At 41.8% G+C, this 19,567-nt stretch overlaps 1 protein-coding gene across 1 annotated transcript in view; it reads left to right on the forward strand.

The window, feature by feature from the left end:
* Positions 1-19,567, forward strand: part of MYO3B (myosin IIIB) — a 307,149-nt gene that overhangs the window by 23,063 nt on the left and 264,519 nt on the right. The window contains 1 exon segment of the mRNA XM_054972682.1: positions 6,435-6,580. Within this exon segment, the coding sequence (XP_054828657.1) occupies positions 6,435-6,580 (146 nt within the window).

Below are 19,567 nucleotides of genomic sequence, written 5' to 3' on the forward strand. Positions count from 1 at the left end.
CTGTCCTGTTCACTATTCATTGGCCTACATTGTGGGAAACAAGGACAGCTCCGGGTTAATAGCTTTAGGATTTTAAAAATCTATTTAACTAACATTAGTTGTTTTTGGTTTTTTGAATCAGATGGACATTTTGTTATGTGCTTGAATGCAATTTAAATAGGAGAGTTTCTGTCTGCTAAATTCTAGGAAAGTGACACAATTTAAAGAGGACAATTAAAAAAATACAAAACAACCATTTTTAATTTCCAATGCCTCAAAGGCATATGAAAGTAATTGTGCATGTACACATTGTTTGAATGGGGGGGGTCTAATAAATAAATGTAGATCTTTGTTGCTGTAACAGGAGACTTCGTAGAGAATGCGTATTTTCTCTATTCCTAACAAATAAGCTTATAATTTTAAAGTTAATTACAGAGTTATTGATGATGAGGTAACTTCTGTTGCTGTTTCCACATAAGATTTTTTTCCTGCATGGACGGTGGGAAGTCCCCACTCCAGTAAACAGGAGTTAAATTGCTTACCAGATTGCCAGCCATGGCAGGCAGTTTCCTGGCTTCCACCACTGCTCTTGACTCCAGCTGGAGCAGAAATGGAGCCTGTGAAGTGACATTGCAATGTCACTTCCGGTTGAACCTGGAAGTGACATCACAATGCTCTAGGAATTCCCCATGCTTCCGTGGTTTTTCCTAGTGCCAAGATGTCACTTGTGGGTACAACTGGAAGTGACTTTGCAACATAACTCCATCCCTCCCACTGGAGCAAAGAAGCCAAATGGCAATCCTAATCGAGACTGTGTTGTGGCATATGAGCATGACTCATCCGGCTGCCATTTGAGCCGAATAGTAACCTCATTTTCTTTTTGTGAGCTTTGACTCACAAAAGCTCATACCTTGGAAATCTAGTTGGTCTTTAAGGTGCTATTGGACCCAGATCTTATTCTTTGACTGCAGACCAGCATTGCTACCCACCTGAAACTATCCTAATTTTCTCTGACAAACGGGAAACTTCAGGGTTGCCACTACAGGAAGAAGGAGGGAGCTAAGCTCCACTTTCAAAATGGCATGTGACTGCTCACTGTTGCATCTCCTTACTTTGCACCATTCCCATTTTAGCCATTTAAAGGGATGTTTTCCCTTTACATGTCAGGCTGTGCTATAAGATTATAGTGTGGCTCAGTAAGAAAAGGGAAAGGGAGAATTCTGGGATATGGGAGGTGGGGTTCCATAATTGGTATCACATCTGTCCTTTCTGTGTCATGCCTGCCCAAGAAGGGGATGGCGTGTATGTGTGAGGTGGTGACAGCAACAAGTGAAGATACAACGGTGTGTGCAGCCCCCCCCCCATGTAAAGCCAAGCTAGTGCCTTGCCTTAAAATTTACTTACAGTATTAAAACACCGGGAGAGAAGGTGACATAGTACAGCCCGAACTTGCCAGATCTCAGAAGCTAACCAGGGTCAGTCCTCTGGATGGGTGACCACCAAGGAAGATGCTGCAGAGGAAGGCAATGGCAAACCACTTCTGCTTCTCACTGGCCTCAAAAGCCCCTTGCTGGGGTCACCATAAGTCAGTCGTGACTTGACAGCACTTTACACACACATTAAAAAAAACCGTCTTCAAAGATGTTATTTTGCTGCTATGTAGTTAGGCTGACGACTATTTTACAAAAGGGTGGGGGTGGGGGTGGGGGAGAGGAACTTTATTTTTCCATGCTTAGCAAAACTGATTATGACTTCCTTCTGAGTCACCTCTTGAAGGAGTCGATTCATATGATTTTGATGAAATGACATTATTGGAAACAGATGTTTTTGAGTAGCAAATAAGGAAAAAAATAAGCTAGAAAATGCGCTAATGATTGCCACAGTAATTTTTCCTTCTTGTTGAAAGTGTCCATTGACAATAAAAGCCAAGATACGATGGGTACTCTAGGATTGTTTTGTATTCAAGAGGCACATAGAGATATTATACTACTAGAAGGGGACTTGACAACTGTATGACAAATAATGTTCAGGAAATTGTGGTTATTTTAATTTCTATGGACTTTGGGGGGGGGCATAATACACAGTGTTAACATTTAACCATTTCATAACATGCTCTCTTTTCATCTCTCCTTTAGCCTGAGGCCACATACTTGTCTGGTACCTCCTCTGTGCAGAGAATGCAGATAGCCAGGGTTGCCCAATGCAAAGTCTAAAAGGAAAAGTGGGACTGCTTCCAAGTTTGGGAGGACCCTGGGCAGAGAGTGCGCATGGGTTCCCCTTTGCCCACTATTAGGCTGCCCTTCTTGTCCTCCCACCCCCATCTACCTGTGCATCTTTTCTTTGCCCTCTCACAAGCTCTCCCACCACCTGCAGCCACAGCTGCCCACACTGTCTGCATGCGGTTTCCCTAGTGGTGCTGGGTGCAGCTAAGAGCCAAGCTACAAGTGACGCCTGACACAGGTTGGACACTTGTCAGCTTCCCTCAAGTTTTGATGGGAAACGTAGGCGTTCTGGTCTTGCAGCTGTAATGGAGAGCCAAGCTGTAAAATCAGAACGCCTACATTTCCCATCAAAACTTGAGGTAAGCTGACAAGTGTCCAACCTGTGTCAGGCGTCACTTGTACCTTGGCTCTAAGAGTGCCACAGTCCTGGCCACTAGGAATGCTGGTGCTTTATACACCAGCCACATACCCTTTCCCAGCAGCACCAGGCAGCATATGCAGCTGGGAGCAGAGCTGACAAATCACTCACAAGCAGGCAGTGGAAGGGTGTGAGTGCAGGCACCAGAGGAGTAAGGAGTCCGCAGCAGTGAACCCTACCAGAAGCCAAGGGGCCCGGCAGCTGCCCCGCTGCGTTGTAATGTTGGATCTGACCAAAAGTAATATAACCGTTTAGAACCAACCAGATCTAAACTTTAGAATTCTCCATATCTGTTCAAGACAGAATTTAAAAAAAAATTAGAAGGGAAAAAAGTTGTTTCGGGTACTGATCTTAAAACTACATGTCTGCAATGCACCTTGTGTAGAATGCCAGGCCATTTTCAATGGACTGAATGGTGCTGTGTGGAGTCGTTATATTAATAAAACTGGAGGTTAATGTTAGATAATGCACTATTAGTTTAGTGTCAATAGGAATCAAACTAGGCAATATTATCTAGTGATAGGAGCAAGGAATCCTATCAGCTCAATCTCTTCCTAGATCGTTTTCCTCCAGCTGAAGAATCCTTTGTTTAGATGGCTGGTTACAGCATGTTGCTGTCCAAAGTTGAAAACCCACATAGATATCTTTTACTAGGACCATCCAAAGAAACACAAGACTTTGTGCAAGCTTTAGAGTTCTCCAGGACTCTTAGTCAGATTGGATGTAACAAGCAAGCAAGCAAGCAAACAGACAAAAATGCTTCAGGTCCCCATCTGAAGACCTCATGTCTGTAGCCTTTGTAGGATCACAAGGCAGTCTTAAATAGCTTAGGTGCTCCTGTTGTATTCAAGTTGAAAATTTATATTAAATATTACGGCAGGGCTTGGACTTTATGAATCTGCAAAGAGGAAGGATTTGGGAACTATGAATTCTCATGTTGGAACTGTCAGCGCCATAGAGAACAAAACCAACCTTAATGGCTTCTCTGAACTTTTGTTGTTTAAATGTTTTTGTTTGACTGACGGCAAGAACCACATGATCAGTTACTGTGGGGAGCAGCGCCTTTCGGCTTCTTCCAAACCAGAGCCCATCCTCCAATGTACGTTTTATTTAGATAAGTTTAAAGATCAGTAATGTATTTTAGTCTAATCCATAATCTTGCTGCTTTCTGTTGTTGTTGTTCTGCTTCCTGCAGTCCAACCCAGAACATGTTAGGTATATTCAAACAGCTACATGGGAAAAAAGAAGCAGCAGCAAATTGGTTAGTAGGTGGACAAGAAGCAATTTTTTAACTCATTGTTAAACCCTTCATAAATGCCTTTCCTTCTAGTGTGAATTTGCTGAGTTTAACATACATAGCTAGTTTTGTCCAGCCACTTATAGCTGATCTTCCAGCACTGCTAGCTACCATAAACCTTGCCGCATGAGTTAGAAATCCTAATGTATTCTCCCTTGTCTTCCAATGGTATCTGGAGAATGTATAAAACTCAGTTGTGTAAGTGTACAAAACCCACTAGCATTATTGTCATGAATAAATTAAATAAAATTAAACAAAACCAAGGAAGAAATTCAGATGGTGCCTTTCATTTTAACTTGGCTAGCCATTTTACTCTTCTTGGAACCAGGGTTACTATTCTGTGCCACTTTCAGGGTTTGTCCCCTGTCAGACCTCATAAGCTCTTGAGGTGGTAGTAGTAACACGAGCCAAGTGAAGGGCTGAATTATTCCCAGGAGGTTCAACTCTTTAAACCTCTGATTCCTTCCAGCTTGGTGGGTCAACTGTGCTAATTATACGGTGCAGTCTCCAGTTAGCCTGGCTCTGTGGTCATAATCATTCCACGTTACACATTGTATGCCCGCAGCTATGTTTTTTAATGGATGTACTGAATCTGCTGGGCCAAAGGAGGGGTGCTGGAATTGATTGCTTCGTCAGTACAGTGGAAGATGTTTAAAGAAGCCACTTTTAGGCATTTTTCTCAGTTCATGATATGACTCATCAAAAGCATATAAACTGTCTTCTTTCTTTCTTTCTTTCTTTCTTTCTTTCTTTCTTTCTTTCTTTCTTTCTTTCTTTCTTTCTTTCTTTCTTTCTTTCTCTTTCTGCCTGCCTGCCTGCCTGCCTGCCTGCCTGCCACAGCACGCCCAAGGTGGCTAACAAATATGAAACATAACAAAGACATCAAATAATTTAATATTAATTAACAGACCAGCATTTCTTATGGTTTTGGTGTCAGTCTGTATGGTGTTTTCCGATTTCTCCTTATGGTCAGTCATTGGTCCAGGCTGACTTGATGTTAATTAGAGTGGGAGCAGAACAACAGAGATTTGCAAATGATGTATGTTTACTTTGGCCCTAGAACACTGGGTTTCAGACTAAAACATGGAAAGACAGGATCCAAGTTAGAATTTGGATAAGGCCAAATTCACCTTATAGTGTCTGGATGTAAAATCTCTTGAAGGTGTTGGTTTCAGTGTTCTTTCTGTCTCTTCCCTCACACAGATCTGGTCAGAGCTATAGCCAGCCTTTCTCACTAGGGACTGGATCCCACAATCTTGTCAGCCAAAGGCACCAGTGGTGTGGATCTTTCCCATATTCCATGCCCACTAATTTCTGACCTCAAGAAAGTTACCTTCTAGAGTTGTGGGAACCACATGGGCTGTGACTTTTAACTTGCTTTTTCATTATTTAAGTGGAGTTCTTTTCAACCAGGCTCAATTTATTTAGTTGTGAATGTTCTCAGCTATTGTTATGCCTGTATTTTATTGGTTGTTTAAATTGTAGGAAAGGTTGTTTTCCTCTTAAGAATTTAGGGCATTGCTTAATTTTAGATTGTTTTTTTGTATGGCACTTGAGGCTTTGATTTTGTTTCATTACAGAGAGCGTGGTTTTAAAAAACTGATGGTTCATTCTTAAACAAAGTTACATACAGTGCCTACTTACCATTCATGACCTATATAGCCAGTTGGAGATTTCAACCACGGTGTCCCACATCCCAAACTATTAGCACATCCCAAACTATTAGTTTGGGATGTGCAAAGTTATACTCTTCTGAATCCATTGAAGTTAGAAGGGTGTAACTCTGTTTAGGATTAGACTATAAATAAGACTTCTTTCTTGACTCTGCGGTGGGCTCCGACCTGAATTGCCAGCTTCTTTTATGCACCAGCATGCAAGTGATAACCTGACATCTTTCCCAGAATAGATCGATGCAGACTCATTGTGTCACCTGTAAGATATGGAGATCATAGGTACTGCCATCTATTGGCTAAGGGATAATAGGGCTTGGGCTGATGCAGCGACTGAAAGGGAGAAACACTCTTTCCATAATAATAACACTAACATGTTCACCGCTCTGGGTGAGGCACTAATCTGTCTAGAAAAGCAGTCTATATGTGCAGTTGTTGTTATTATTTAGATGTACACGTTCATTTTTCTTATAACTTGTAAAATGATAATGGGAACAAAAAGCAGCGCAGTTTTTTAACTGTTACTAATTGTTGTAGAAATGGTTCTTAAAATATTTCAGCCAGCAATTTTTAATTTTGGAGGCAACTTGAAGGGCAACTTCAGGAATTTCTTTGTAAATCTTTCGAACCCTCGTTACCAGTTAAGCTGATCATCAGAGAGGCACTTACCAGTTGCAACTGTATCGTGCCAAAAAAGAAAAAAAAAGGGAATGAGCATGTGAGGAGTGGAACAACCAAGCCTGGAGCGGAATCTAGATCGGTAACTAAGTAATAATGTGAATGTATGTCCTTCTTGGACAATGTGACTCTGGGAAGGTTAATGTGATTTCTTTGCTTTCATCTGGTAGGTCATTGCTTGTGAACAACAGTATGACTACTCCTATGATGCTCGGTGTGATGTATGGTCCCTTGGGATCACGGCCATTGAACTGGGTGATGGAGATCCACCTTTATTTGACATGCATCCTGTGAAAACGCTTTTTAAGATTCCAAGGTATGACACTAGGTGGCTCTCTTGGCTCACTAGATTTCTATTTATGCAGAAAGCAGCATTTCAATAGTGAAGTAAATATTTGGTATTTACACATTGCATTCTAAGGCATCCTAATTGGAACGTATGAATAAATGCATCCATTAAGATTATTTTATTTATTTATTTACAGATAAAAAAATGAGATCTAATAGAAATAAGAGCATTCTAGATTTATAAAAGATCCCGCCCCACCTCCCATCTGGGATTGGAAAATCAACCCCATAGAATTTGTAAGAACAGGTCATTTTGGGCTTCATTTTTGTTCCAAACAGCAAAGATTTTTATATTAAAACAATACTATGTAAAAGTTATCTCTATGGCATTAGAAGGTTTGGTTTATTGTGCAGAGAATATAATTGCATATCCATTAAGTATATCCAGTCAGCTGCTTTTTTACAGATAGAAAAGAGGATAGTCTCTCACAGTACACAAATTTTAAAGGAGCATTTGATTTCACATAATGATGATTTGATGGCTAAGTTTATCTTCATCTGACTGAAGAAGTCAGGATTGTAAAGATGTTACAGAATATAGATTAAGGACAAAGGTGAAACATCTCTCAAATGTTTATCCGAGGGCGATTGCCAGTTGGCACTCGTCGGCTGCTTCCACATCCCATTTTGCAAAGGAAAGCATAGCTACTGGCTATTAGCAATTTAAAAATGTAGACAATGGAAGTATTTGACCTTTTGTTATCACACAATTATCACGGGGCTTTTTTAAAAAAAGGAATTTATCCTGATTGCTATTTGCATTTCTGATTAGGTCTATTTATATGCAGATGAGGCTCTCCCATATTCTACATCATATTATCCCTTTTACACAACCCAGAGTAGTGAACTGCCACCACTCTAAAAAAAATAACTCAAACTTAAAGCAGCAATTTCTATCTTTTTTGGTGGGGGGTTGTATGTGTGTGCGCATGTGTGAACTCTGCATACGTGTGAAATGGGTTGGAGCAATTAAAGGAGCAATGAAGGCTTCCAATTTCCAAACTAGTCCTCCTAAATTTTACCAGCTTTAAAAAATAACAGTCATGATAGAGGCCGTTTCCACACGTCTTTAAAGGGATGGTCCACTCACCAAATGCTGCTGGCTTTTCCCCTTTACTCTACATGTCTCTGATTTCAAAACAGTATAGACTGTTTGGCTTCTGTTTTGTTGGCATCTTTTCAGGGACTGTGGGAAAGGACACACAAACACACACAGAGATCTTTGCCTTTCCTGCTATATATCCTTTTGCCCACAGGTGACATATAGGCATGCATGACTAAAGACTTCCTTGGAGAGAAGGTTCCTAACTCTATGGGACAAAATAGTTAATATATAAAGTAAACTATTTAATAGTCTCTCTATCTGTATATGTAGAAGAGACTTCACATCTTGTAAATGTCAGTACTAGTTACTTACAAAGTATGTAGTAGCTAGCTACTAGGTGACTCAAGGGAATGATAATCGATTGGATTCAACCTGCTTTCCTGCTGAAACAAAAGGGAGGAGAGAATCATGAGATCTTGACGGACAAAAGCTTTGTGGGATGGGGGCTGTAATAAGGAGGGAGAATTGAGCGAGAATTTGTTGCAAAAAATTGGACTGGATCCAATCCAATAGATTCCGCCTCCCCTTTTCAAAAGCCAGCAGAAATTGAATAACAATAAGAAACTATCACAGCTTTGATATTGGATGGCACTTTGGTAATAGAATACAAGTGGAGAACCTGCCAAAACTGGGGGCATCTCATTTTCCTCTCCCCCACTTGTCCTGTTTCCCTTCACTGCCACCTGAAATCCCTTCCCCTTTCCTGCTTCCTTCTGTCCCTCTCACCCACCTTTGTCTGTTCCTGTCTTCACCTCTCCCCACGCCAGCCTCTCCTCTATGGCCTAGTTGTGTGGTGCTGGCTAAGCTGGGCCCAATTGCATGGCAGGGAACATGCAAGGACCTGCAGGGGTACTTCATTTTTCCCTTTATGCCCTTCCCCACACTATTTCTTCTTTCCACCCTCCTAGAAGCCCTCATATGCTAACCTTTCCTTACCCTCTTCTCTCCAAGCCCACTAAAAAACCTTATTTTTATCTGTCCCCCAACTTCATCTAATTCAACTTCATCTTAATTTACTTCATTTATATACTGCCTTTCTCCACAATGGGGACCCAAAGCAGCTTACATCATTCACCTTGTCTCCATATGATCCTCACAAGTAACAAGTCTCCTGGTGGTTGCTTCTGGCCCTGACCCCAAAGGCCAAAACAGCTCTGGAAAAGGCCCTGCCCCCTGCCTTTTTCTGACAGAAACCAAGCCTGGAACTGTTATGGTTACCTAGCAACAGCCACTGAGGGCATCTGGTTAAATCTACAGGTGCTCTTTTTACTATTTTGGGGTTTTTTAACCCCCTTCCTTTTAATTTCAGATTTTTCTGCAAACCTGGGGCATGTTTCAGGTGTGTAGGAAGATCTGTCTTGTCCGTTCATGGCCCCAATCTCCAGTTTTAAGTATCCACAGTTCACGGTTACTTGGCTATTAGTATATGAAATACAATATATTTTTGTACAGAGGTTTTGCTATGTATTGATAATGTTAAACAAATATTAATTATAACAGTTACATCAAACCAGTTGATTAAAATACGATCTTACTTATGTGGTATATGACAGCATCAGTTAAGAGTGCATAAGAGGATCATGTTCCAATCAAAAGATTGCAATAATGCTAGGACATGTCATGGGCACATTTGCAGTGCATTATGCCAAAGGATCCTATTTCTTTTTTACTGTTTGGAGAGATTTTTGGGTTGAACACTGAATATGGGCATTAATTTAGTGGGGCTCTGAAAATGTCTTTGTCATCAAGGTTGGCTTATGTAAAGGCTTTACAGCAGTCAAATACCCCAACCCTGACAAGGCATGCTTGCTGGCCATTCCACTCTTAACCTGTGCATTCCATCCCCAGTCTAGTTCTGTTGGATGGGAGGTAAGCAGTAGGGAGGGAAAAAGAGAAGATCATACAGTACATTCACCTACTGCTCCTGGATTATTAGGAAACAGTAGTTGAAATGTATTGGCAGTTGCCTAGCAACCTCCACCTGCCTTTTATCCACCACTGTAATAGTTTGTATCTCTCCTACTTCTAAGTAAAACAGAAACATCTATGCTGAGCAGAAATGTACTTTCCTTAGACAGCCTTATCAGTGCCCTAGAATATCAGGGATGGAGGATGGAATGTTAAGGGGGGCATTTTTGCATAGCCCTTTTAGATTCCCGGCTCTGGCTTAAGGAACACTGTGTATACCCTCAAAAGGAGTGTAAATACTTTATTAAATCAGAACCAGCTTCTTTCAGCTTTGGTACAGCTGGTAAACTTGGGGAATCTAGAGATATTAGTTAACTGTATACCAGTTAGTCCTCTTTTTAGATTCCTTTGATGGTTGGAAGCAGAACAAATCAGGGGAGGAGAGTCTACTAAAGAGAACATTAGGAGTCTCAGTAGCAGCCAGTATACCACTTTTAACCTTTCCAGTCTTTCTCCACCTTTACTCTTGAATCTGCTGCTGCTCTACTGGTTTTAGCTATCCACAGTAGGCTTGGTAAACAGAGTCTAAGTTTCAGTTCCTATCAGAAACATCATTACAATTAAGGAATTAATGGGATCACAAAGTGGACAATATAACTGTATATGCAAATTAGAAAACTTTCGTTGTAGCATTGAGGAGCTTTGCATGGCTTGCTTGAGTTACATTATGAAGTTTATAAATCCATATTTACTTTGCAGTCCATTTTACAAAGAGAGCAGTCAAGCAATGCTGTCTGTCTCTGCAAAGTAAGTTATACTGCTGAAGGCTTAGTTGAAGACAGAACTGCTTCCTATTAGACAGGTGAGGTGACTGCTTTCTTATGGCAAAATTATGTGGAAACCTGGGGATGCTGACACAGTCAAAGGGTCGAATATAACATATGTTATTGCCTGTAACCAACTCTAATGTCTTTCTGTTTGATGACGCGTAAGGTTTCTTAAACTCAATACACCAAAGACTTGTGTAGCCTTAAGAATGGCATCAGATCCCTCATAAAAATGGCAAAATTAAAAAATGAGCAGGATAACTTTTCAGTCTCCCAGGACACTCTGCTTCTGATCTAAAAGTCATTATTACTCCTCAACTAAGCAATTTCTAAGGGAGACACCAAGGTGAAATTTTGAGTTAGGATTTGGCAGCAAGTTTGATTCTTTTTGTTTAGGCCTCAGTAGGGACAATGGTATCCTCTTTCCTAAGGCCTTTGTCTAGAGACGTCACTGACTGTGACCTTTTGTAGTTCATGGCCATTTTGTCTCACTACTTATGCCCCGCCCTGCCCCCCCAATAACCAAGTAGGAGATAACACTTCATGCATTGGATGAAGTATACTCTAGTCCTATAACTTTATGGCACGTTAGTCTAAGGTACCATTTGGATGGGGGTTTTTTCTCCCAAACAGACTAAAATGGCCACCCATCTCAAAATTCTCTCACATTCTGAGGAACTCCTCAGAACTTTCACTGGTTCATCATTAATCAGATGCAGTAACTAAATGCAAGATGTTATTTATTATAACCACAAATGTATAAAAAGGAAAGAACTAATAAATCCTATTGACCTTTGAACTTTCCTTGATTTCTAAGGGAGGACATGTCGCACATGGCTGATCAAACCCACGCAGGTCAAAATTTAGAATATAGCACCAATTTTCTGATTCTTGTGTCTCCTGTTTTAAAAGCTATAGGATGGAAGGTGCAGGTTCCACTATTTTTACCTTGATGTAGTAACTTCTTGTCCCCACAGAGTATTAAAAAAACAGTGTTTATTTAAATATGCGTTATCAATTTGCCAGCTCCCACGACAATTATTTGAATGTAACACCCAAATGAGAGTTGCTCTGAAATTCAGACTATTCGGCTTTCATTTTAGAAACCCAGAGCAAAGTTGAACAGCATTTTTTAAAGCTGGAAGTAAAAGAAGAGTTCAGAAAAAAGGACAGTCAACATTATGAAGTATTGATTTTGCTGTACTTGACTCATTTTTGCAAAGCATTCTTTGTCTGTATTATTTTGCCTTCATTAATTCTATACAGTCATTTTAGCCAACTGGACTGATCTAGTTCCCGATAGAGGGGTTGTAAATGTTACTCGCAAGGCATAATGCTGGGTATCACTGTGACATGGCCTGCTTGTTTTCAATAACCTGAAATTATTCCATCCTTGTTATCTTCTAGTAGTAGCTATAGCTGATTCAGAATTTTGTGCCCTGACCCTTTCCAGAGTGTCCATTGACAGTTGAAAAATAAGGACAGTCCAGCACACGAGTACCTCTTTTGAGCCTGGGGTAGCATCTGGTAAACCTAGGGGCGTCTACGACTTGTCATTTATAGATAGATGGGTGTAGTTGGTCTTGGAGGCAGACAAATAGTAGGCATAAGAGACAGGAAGAATTTACCAATTAACTGGTTTGACAAAGAATAGGACACGGTAGATAAATATTGTTTGGCTTAAGTTTTTTTTGTACTGTTAAGTCACAGCCAATTTATGCTGATCCTATAGGGTTTCCAAGGCAAGAGACTTTCAGAGGTGGTTTGCCATTGCCTGCCTCTGCATAACAACTTTGGCCTTCTTTGGTGGCCTCCCATCCAAATACTAACCGAGGCTGATCCTGCTTAGCTTCTGAGAGCTGACAAGATCAGACTACCTGGATCATCCAGGTCAGGGTTTGGCATAAGTATTGCACATTAAATGATCTTAACTCTATTGTAGCTGTGAGAATATACACCCCATTTTAGAGCAGCTTGAATTCCAGTTTCTTAGATCCCTTTCCTGAGACCCCTGTCTCTCTTTGCTGTCTGCCTTCCAAGGAGTATAAGCAAAATTGTTTAGCTGTAGCCAGTCACTGCCTGACTGTTTAGAGTAACCAGCCTGTCTCTGGTTCAGTGAGACGTGACAATAGGGAAAGAGCAGGCAAGTCCCCTGTGGTTGTGCAGAAGCCCCATAACCCTTCAAATCATCCCTCCCTGTCCAAGCTTATGCTCCTCTAGGTAGAAAAGCTGGATTTGTGGTTAGCATTTTGGAGAACTTGGGACAGAGAACTGTCCCGTACAAACCTCTAGGATGAATGGATATCATATAAACACAGTGAGCGCTGGGCTTCCTGTCTGTTCCGCTTCCTCCTTTGATGAGGCCTGTTCTTTCCCCCCTTTCAGTTTAGGAGGAAAATAAATGTGATTCCTCACGTGCTCTTTTTCAAACTGTTTGCTGCCACTACAGACAAGATGACCTGCTCCCAAGTAGCGCTGACATCACTCATTTCATGCAACCTACCCCAAGGATTAATTCATAGAAACAGGAAGTGGAGAGTTAAGCCTGGTTCAACTTTCAAAGTGCCCTCCTTGCCCAGTCCTTGCAAATTTCAGTTGAAACTCTACCGTTTCAAATTCTACAATTGTGGGTGGGGCTGTTTCTCAGTGACAGAACATCTGCTTTGCGTGCAGGGGGTCCTGAATTCGCATCTTGGCATCTTCAGTTAAAACGCTCTGGTAGGAAGCGATGTGAAAGAATTCAGAGGGCTGTTGCCAGTCAGAGTAGAGCACATGCCCAGTTTGATAGATTAGTGGTCTGACTTGGTATGCAGCAGCATCGTGTGTACAACAAGGCCCTTCCCCTTTTTAACAGTGAGCCAATCAGGCTTGGTCTTGGTGAACATGGAGAGGCAAAAGAACTGACCAATGGTGAAGCCATACTATTAACTTTTAATTCTAAGGCTTTGGGAAGAAAAGTTATTTGAAAAAAATACATTTTTGCCATTTTCTTTTTTTGCTTGAGCAACAACAGGTTAACTACCATCAATGGCACTATGGGATGATTTCAGAGTTAGCACTTATAGGATACGTGTCCCTAGGGCTTTACCTTTAGCGAACTTGCACATGTGCAGCTGCTGCTTACGAAAATGGATGGACGTTTCTTTAAGACAGCGCTCTAAAATCAGGGCTCTCCCAGGTAAACTGGGCTTGTTGCAGAGCCATCGCTTCTGGTCTGGCTGGCTGTGTCCCTTGTTGCAACGGTGTTGTAGACTGGTCACTCACCTTCAAACCGTTCAAAAACAACAGTGGCACCAAACTTAAAAACATAAAGAAGAATCCTGTTGGATCTGACTAGCAGTCTATCTAGTCCAGCATCCTGTTTCACGTAGCCTGAGAAGACAATCCTAAACCAGTCTGCTGGCAATCCTGCTCTATTCAAAGGGGCTTTACTCCTAGGAGAATGTTCTTAGGATGGAACTGTGAGTGTCACTTTTAAAAAATCGAGTCTGAAGCAGCCCTGAATTCCATTAATTTCATTGAAGGCTATCAGCATTTACCAATATGGCTTGAGAGACTCTAAATATCTAATTCTTGGTTCTGACCAAAGAATAGCCCGCTTCCCACACCCTTTCCATTTCATGCCAAAAATAATTAAGTTAGATCCATAGCGCTGATACATCAAAAACCTGGCAGTGATGAACTTGCTTTGCAATATTATTCATACTTGACAGTCCCTCATCTACCACATATTTATCTCTTGTTGGGTCCATTATTTTTTTTACCCTGGCCATTAACCTTTCTTCTGAAAATTTAGCAGGGATATTAGCCAAATAGATGTTTATCTCCATGATACAATTCTTTTCATGAGATTAAAGATAGTTTGACAAATTCATGAACCTTATTTTACTTTTAAAATGGTTAGTTCTAGTGTACGGTAGCACAAGAATAATCCTGAGTTTGTCATTTATGTCCCAATATACATACAGGTGGATGAGTTGAAAAGTATTAGTACCCAGACTACCAGCTTTGCTAGACCTGAGCACTTTTGTCTCATAATTTAGACCCTGCTGTTGGAGGTTTGAAAATCTATTCCGGACAGATGACATTTTAACAGAATCATTTCATGGTTCACTGTATTCTCAGTATGATTTATCTGTATCTGTAGGCACTGGAGACCCCCCCCCCTTTTTCAGGAGATATATGAAGCAGGCCTCCAAATCTATTTTAATGATACAGAATGCATGCGTTATTGAAAAAAGTTAGTATTTGCATTGGCATTGTGTCCTGTTTTGACCTCTTTAGGTAGGCCATTCAATAAGGTGAGGGTCACCATCACAGAGAAGGCATGTGTACGGGCAGCTGTTGATTTTGCCCATGTACAAGGTGGCACCTTTGGAAGGCCCTGTTCAGATGAGTGAGACTGCCGTGGTGGAAGATAGGGAGACAGGCGGTCCTGTAGATTATGCTGGATCAAGGCTGTGAAGAGCTTTGTATGTGATAGCCAATACCTTGAATTGAGCGTAGTAGTAGGTAGGGCTGCCAGGTCCAGTTTGGTGTAGTGGTTAAGAGTGTGGGACTCTAATCTGGAGAGCCGGGTTTGATTCCCCACTCCTCCACTTGAAGCAACTGAGCAACCTTGGGTCAGTCACAGCTCTTCCAGAGCTCTCTCAGCCCCACCCACCTCACAGGGTGTTTAATAATAGCATACTTTGTAAACCGCTCTGAGTGGGCATTAAGTTGTCCTGAAGGGTGGTATATAAATCGAATGTTATTATTATTGAATTGAGCCTAGTAGTAGGTAGGGCTGCCAGCTCTCCTGGTTTGTGGGAGATCTCCCGCTGGCAGTCTTATAATAATAATAATAACATTCGATTTATATACCGCCCTTCAGGACAACTTAATGCCCACTCAGAGCGGTTTACAAAGTGTTATTATCTTCTTCCCCTGTTGCAACTTTGTGGGCTGGCAGAGGGGAAATGGGAGGGACATCAGTATCGCCAGCAATGCAGTGACATCACTTGCAACATAACCCAGAAGAGACGTCATCACGTAGGGGTGACACTTTAGTATTTGCCTGAAACTCTCGAGTTTTGGGTGAATGCTCGGGTGTTGCTTGTATGTGGTAATGTCACTTCCAGGTCATGCAGGAAGGGACATCACCAGAGAGCACACACACACCCCTTGCCTCATACTGGTGGCAACTCTAACGAGGTCTTGGACTAATTTGAAATCAAGAGAAACTGAAACTATGAACAGACCAAAGGAAGGACATTCAGAACTCCTCTTTGCTCAACAGGGCTCAGAACATGATCTTCTTTGAAGTATGCTACCAAATAATAAGTTGTAAGCAAATCAAACCAAGCGCACAATTACTATTTCTGCTGCTAGGACTTCACATTATTGATTCAGTATGGTTTGGAAAATCCTGCAGCACAATCCGGCTATGGTCCAATGAACAATGATTTACAGACTAGATGGAAACTTCTGCATGCCCATGAATGGAAATTAAGAAAGAGAGATGCATTTCTTCTGCTACCATTCATTCCTAAAGGGCTTAAGTCACGGAGTATTCATAATAAACAGCAAATCTCTTTTCAAATGCACGGACAATTTTTACAACATAGAAAAATGGCTTGACTTGTCAGGCAAACACTTCTTTTTTTTTTAATTAAAAATTTACAAAATTGCATTCAACAATTCTTAATACACAATTACATTCGACAACACCAATGCAAAATTCTTTCTTTCACAGTCCAGTGTTCTTATAGTCCTTCCTTCTTATGTAATGATATAATTACATGGCCTGGTTTCCAAGTCCAAACACTGCAACAAATTCCATACTTCTTTTTTTTTTACAGTTTCCATAGGAAAGTTCTTATTCCAAACATCAATGAAAAGAATCCCAGGTTGAGCAAAAAAGTCTCTGTGCAGGTTTCTTCCTATTATCTTCTTTCAGCAATGATATTTTAACCATAATCATTACAAACCATATTTTCCGTAACCAAATCTCTATACTTGGCAGAGTAGACTTCTTCCAGTTCTTAGCAATTAATATTCTAGCCGCTACGAATAAACGTGAAACCAAATATCATAAACTCTTAGGAAGCTTTTCTGGGTTGTAGCCCAGAAGACACATCAGGTGCATAAAAGGTATGCTTTTCCATGTGATACCTGTTACCCTTTCCTGTATCACATTCCAATAATCTTTTATCGTACTGCAATTCCCACCTCATGTGAAGATAAGAGCTACTTCTAAGTGCTGCCAGGCTCACGTCGGTGCAGCATCTTGAGAGGCTGCACATATGTGGAGATGGAAAAGGCAAGCAAAAATGGGGCTTCGGGCCCAGACAAAAGACCAAGCCAGTACCAAATTCCCTGCTGTTGAAGGGCAAGACAGAAGCTGGTAGTTGCCATTTTGGAAATGAAAAGGGGCCGCCCGTTAGAAGCTGCCCAGGCTGATGAAGTGCCACAGATCTAAGAGCTACATGGCCAGCAGGGACACAGGATTGGTTCTCTGGGATTCCCTGACTCCTAGCATCAGTTTGGTTCATGTTGTTTACATCCTAGCAAGAAGTGCCTGGAATTCCCTCTTCTGTTCAACTATCTTCCCTGCTATATGGAGCAGGGAATCTGGGTTCTGTTTACATTCCAAAGTTCAGTGACTAAAATATATTCCTACCAAGGGATTCCACTGTTCGCTCCATGTTTGTTGAGGACATTGGCTTGGAGCCACTGGGCCATTTCCATAGCACAACTTTCTTGCCTCCCTCTCCTGCTGCTGCCCCAAATGCCCCCTCCTCCAGGAGGTCACATTTCCGGTCACATCTGGGACTGTAATGGGAGTGGGAAGGCAAGAAAGTTGTGCTGTGCAGACAGAAATCCTCCAATCTTCAAAAATATTCCAGTGGATCAGAGCCATTGCATTGTGTTGGCTGCGCTACTGTCACAACTTGTGCTTAGCTTTGCTCAGGCTAAGGACTCTGTCTTTGGGGATAGTCGATTTGGGCTCTCTGCCATAACCTCTTAGAGGGTCTCCCCTGGAGAACCCAGGGGTTTGGGAACACTGAACCAGTATCGCAATTGGAATGGAGTTCTGCCTAGACTTGCCAACTCTGGGTTGGAAAATTTCTGGGAATTTGGGATGGAGCCTGGGGAAGGTAGGGTGGGGGGGGGGAGGAATCTCAGAGGGCTATAATACCATAGAGTCTACCCTCCAAAGTAGCCATTTTTTCCAGGCCAATCGGTCTCTGTAGTAGAAGTCAGTTATAATTCCAGGAGAACTCCAGGCCCACTGGAAGTTGGCAGCGTTCGTCCTCCTGTACTCCCAGGGGAATGGCTGAGAGCACAATGACTTACCTATGTCAGGCTTCTGTCTATCTGTGGCCTTCCCTTCTCAGCATACCTGTCCAGCATTCAGGCTGGACAGGTATGCAAACAGCCTTCCAGCAGCCAATTCTAAGTCATATACTGAATCATCTGGATCACCTGTTTACTTACCAGACTATCTGTTGGAGGCACAAATGAAAAGAAACACACATGTTGTATGGAATCAAGCAATAAACTCACGCACAAGGCTCCAGTGTCAATCCTTGATGCCTGTAGTCAATGGATCTCAGCTAGCAGAACTGAAAAAGATGCCTCCTTGAGATCTTGAAGAGCTCTGCCAGTTGCAGTAGATATTGCTAGGGTCAGTAGTCTGGCTCAGGGATGAATTATGTGATATGTTTTAGGCTTGTCCTCCATGGTGACTTTTAGTTAGGTATCAGCTTTAGTTTCACCACAGGGGAATCGGTTCTCAAGTGTACAGCTGCCACTGACACATAACACTACTGGTGGAAGATGGCAACAGAAAGGGACAGGTGAATCTCCCTGGGGAGAGCGTTCCCAGAGTTCCAGAGTCTTGGTGCCACTACTGAAAAGGCCCTCTCCCAGGTTGCCACCTGCCTAGTCTTAGAAGGTAGGGGCACACAAAACAAGGCCTTTGAAGATGACTGCAGTAGTCAGGTAGGTTCATAAGGGAGTAGGTGGTCCTTCAAGTATGCTGGTCCCAAACCATGCAGAGCTTTAAATTGTCAGCATCAGCACCTTGAATTGTGCCCAGAAACAGATTGGAAGCCAGTGCAGGTGAGCCAGAACTGGAGCGATATGTTCCTTACAGCCCACTCCAGTGAGCATCCTGGCTGCAGCATTCAGTACTAAAAGAAAGTTCTGGTCACTTTTCAGGGACAGCCCTATGTAGAGCACATTGCAGTCATCTAATCTAGAACTGAGTTCTTAGCAGAGAATTTGCAGCTGATGTCTGGCTAAAAGTCCCTGTGGAAGACAAGTGTAAATCATCATAAGACAAGTGTAAATCATTACGTGGCAGAGTCGGGATTCTAACTACTACACCATAGTGGCTTGTTACCCGAAGGCCCTAGTTGAATTAAGGTTCACATGTTTCTGGTAAATGTTTATGTATCAGAAATGTAAAATAGTAGGCCCTCAGTATAAAGCAGTTGTATACGTTTGTTGCTGAAGAATGCCTAGCAGAATTCTGTCTTAGAACCAGGCTTCACAAGGTCACTTAAAAATGGTTTTATGATTTATTTAATCAGTCACATTCACACTCAAAAAGTGAAAGTATGGGGAAAGGTTTGTTATGTTTTACAAATTTATGAAATAGGGTATGGATGTCTAGAGTTGTTTTTTTTACTGTTGATTGTATTTTGAGTATTTAAGAGGCAGTCGTGTAATCTGTGACATCTGTGACTTCTGTGAAATAAATGCAGCTATGTGTTATTGTTGGGGTGCCCTACAGCTTTATTTTATTTTTTCATATATTTGTACCTTGCTTTTCTCCCTAATGGGGACCCAAAGTGACGTAGATTATTCTTAGACAGAGAGAGCAGCTGTTTCTGGGATCTTCCTTGGCAGAATGGGTATCCGAACCTGCGTCTTGCAAACTCTTGCCTGGCACTCTAACTACCAGGGCTTTTTTCAGGGGAAAGCAGAGGAACGGAGTTCCGGAACCTCTTGAAAATGGTCACATGTCCGGTGGCCCCGCCCCCTGATCTCCAGACAGAGGGGAGTTTAGATTGCCCTCCACGCCGCTGAACGGCGTGGAGGGCAATCTAAACTCCCTTCTGTCTGG

Source organism: Eublepharis macularius, chromosome 2, assembly GCF_028583425.1.
Source record: "Eublepharis macularius isolate TG4126 chromosome 2, MPM_Emac_v1.0, whole genome shotgun sequence".
In the NCBI taxonomy this organism is placed as follows: domain Eukaryota; kingdom Metazoa; phylum Chordata; class Lepidosauria; order Squamata; family Eublepharidae; genus Eublepharis; species Eublepharis macularius.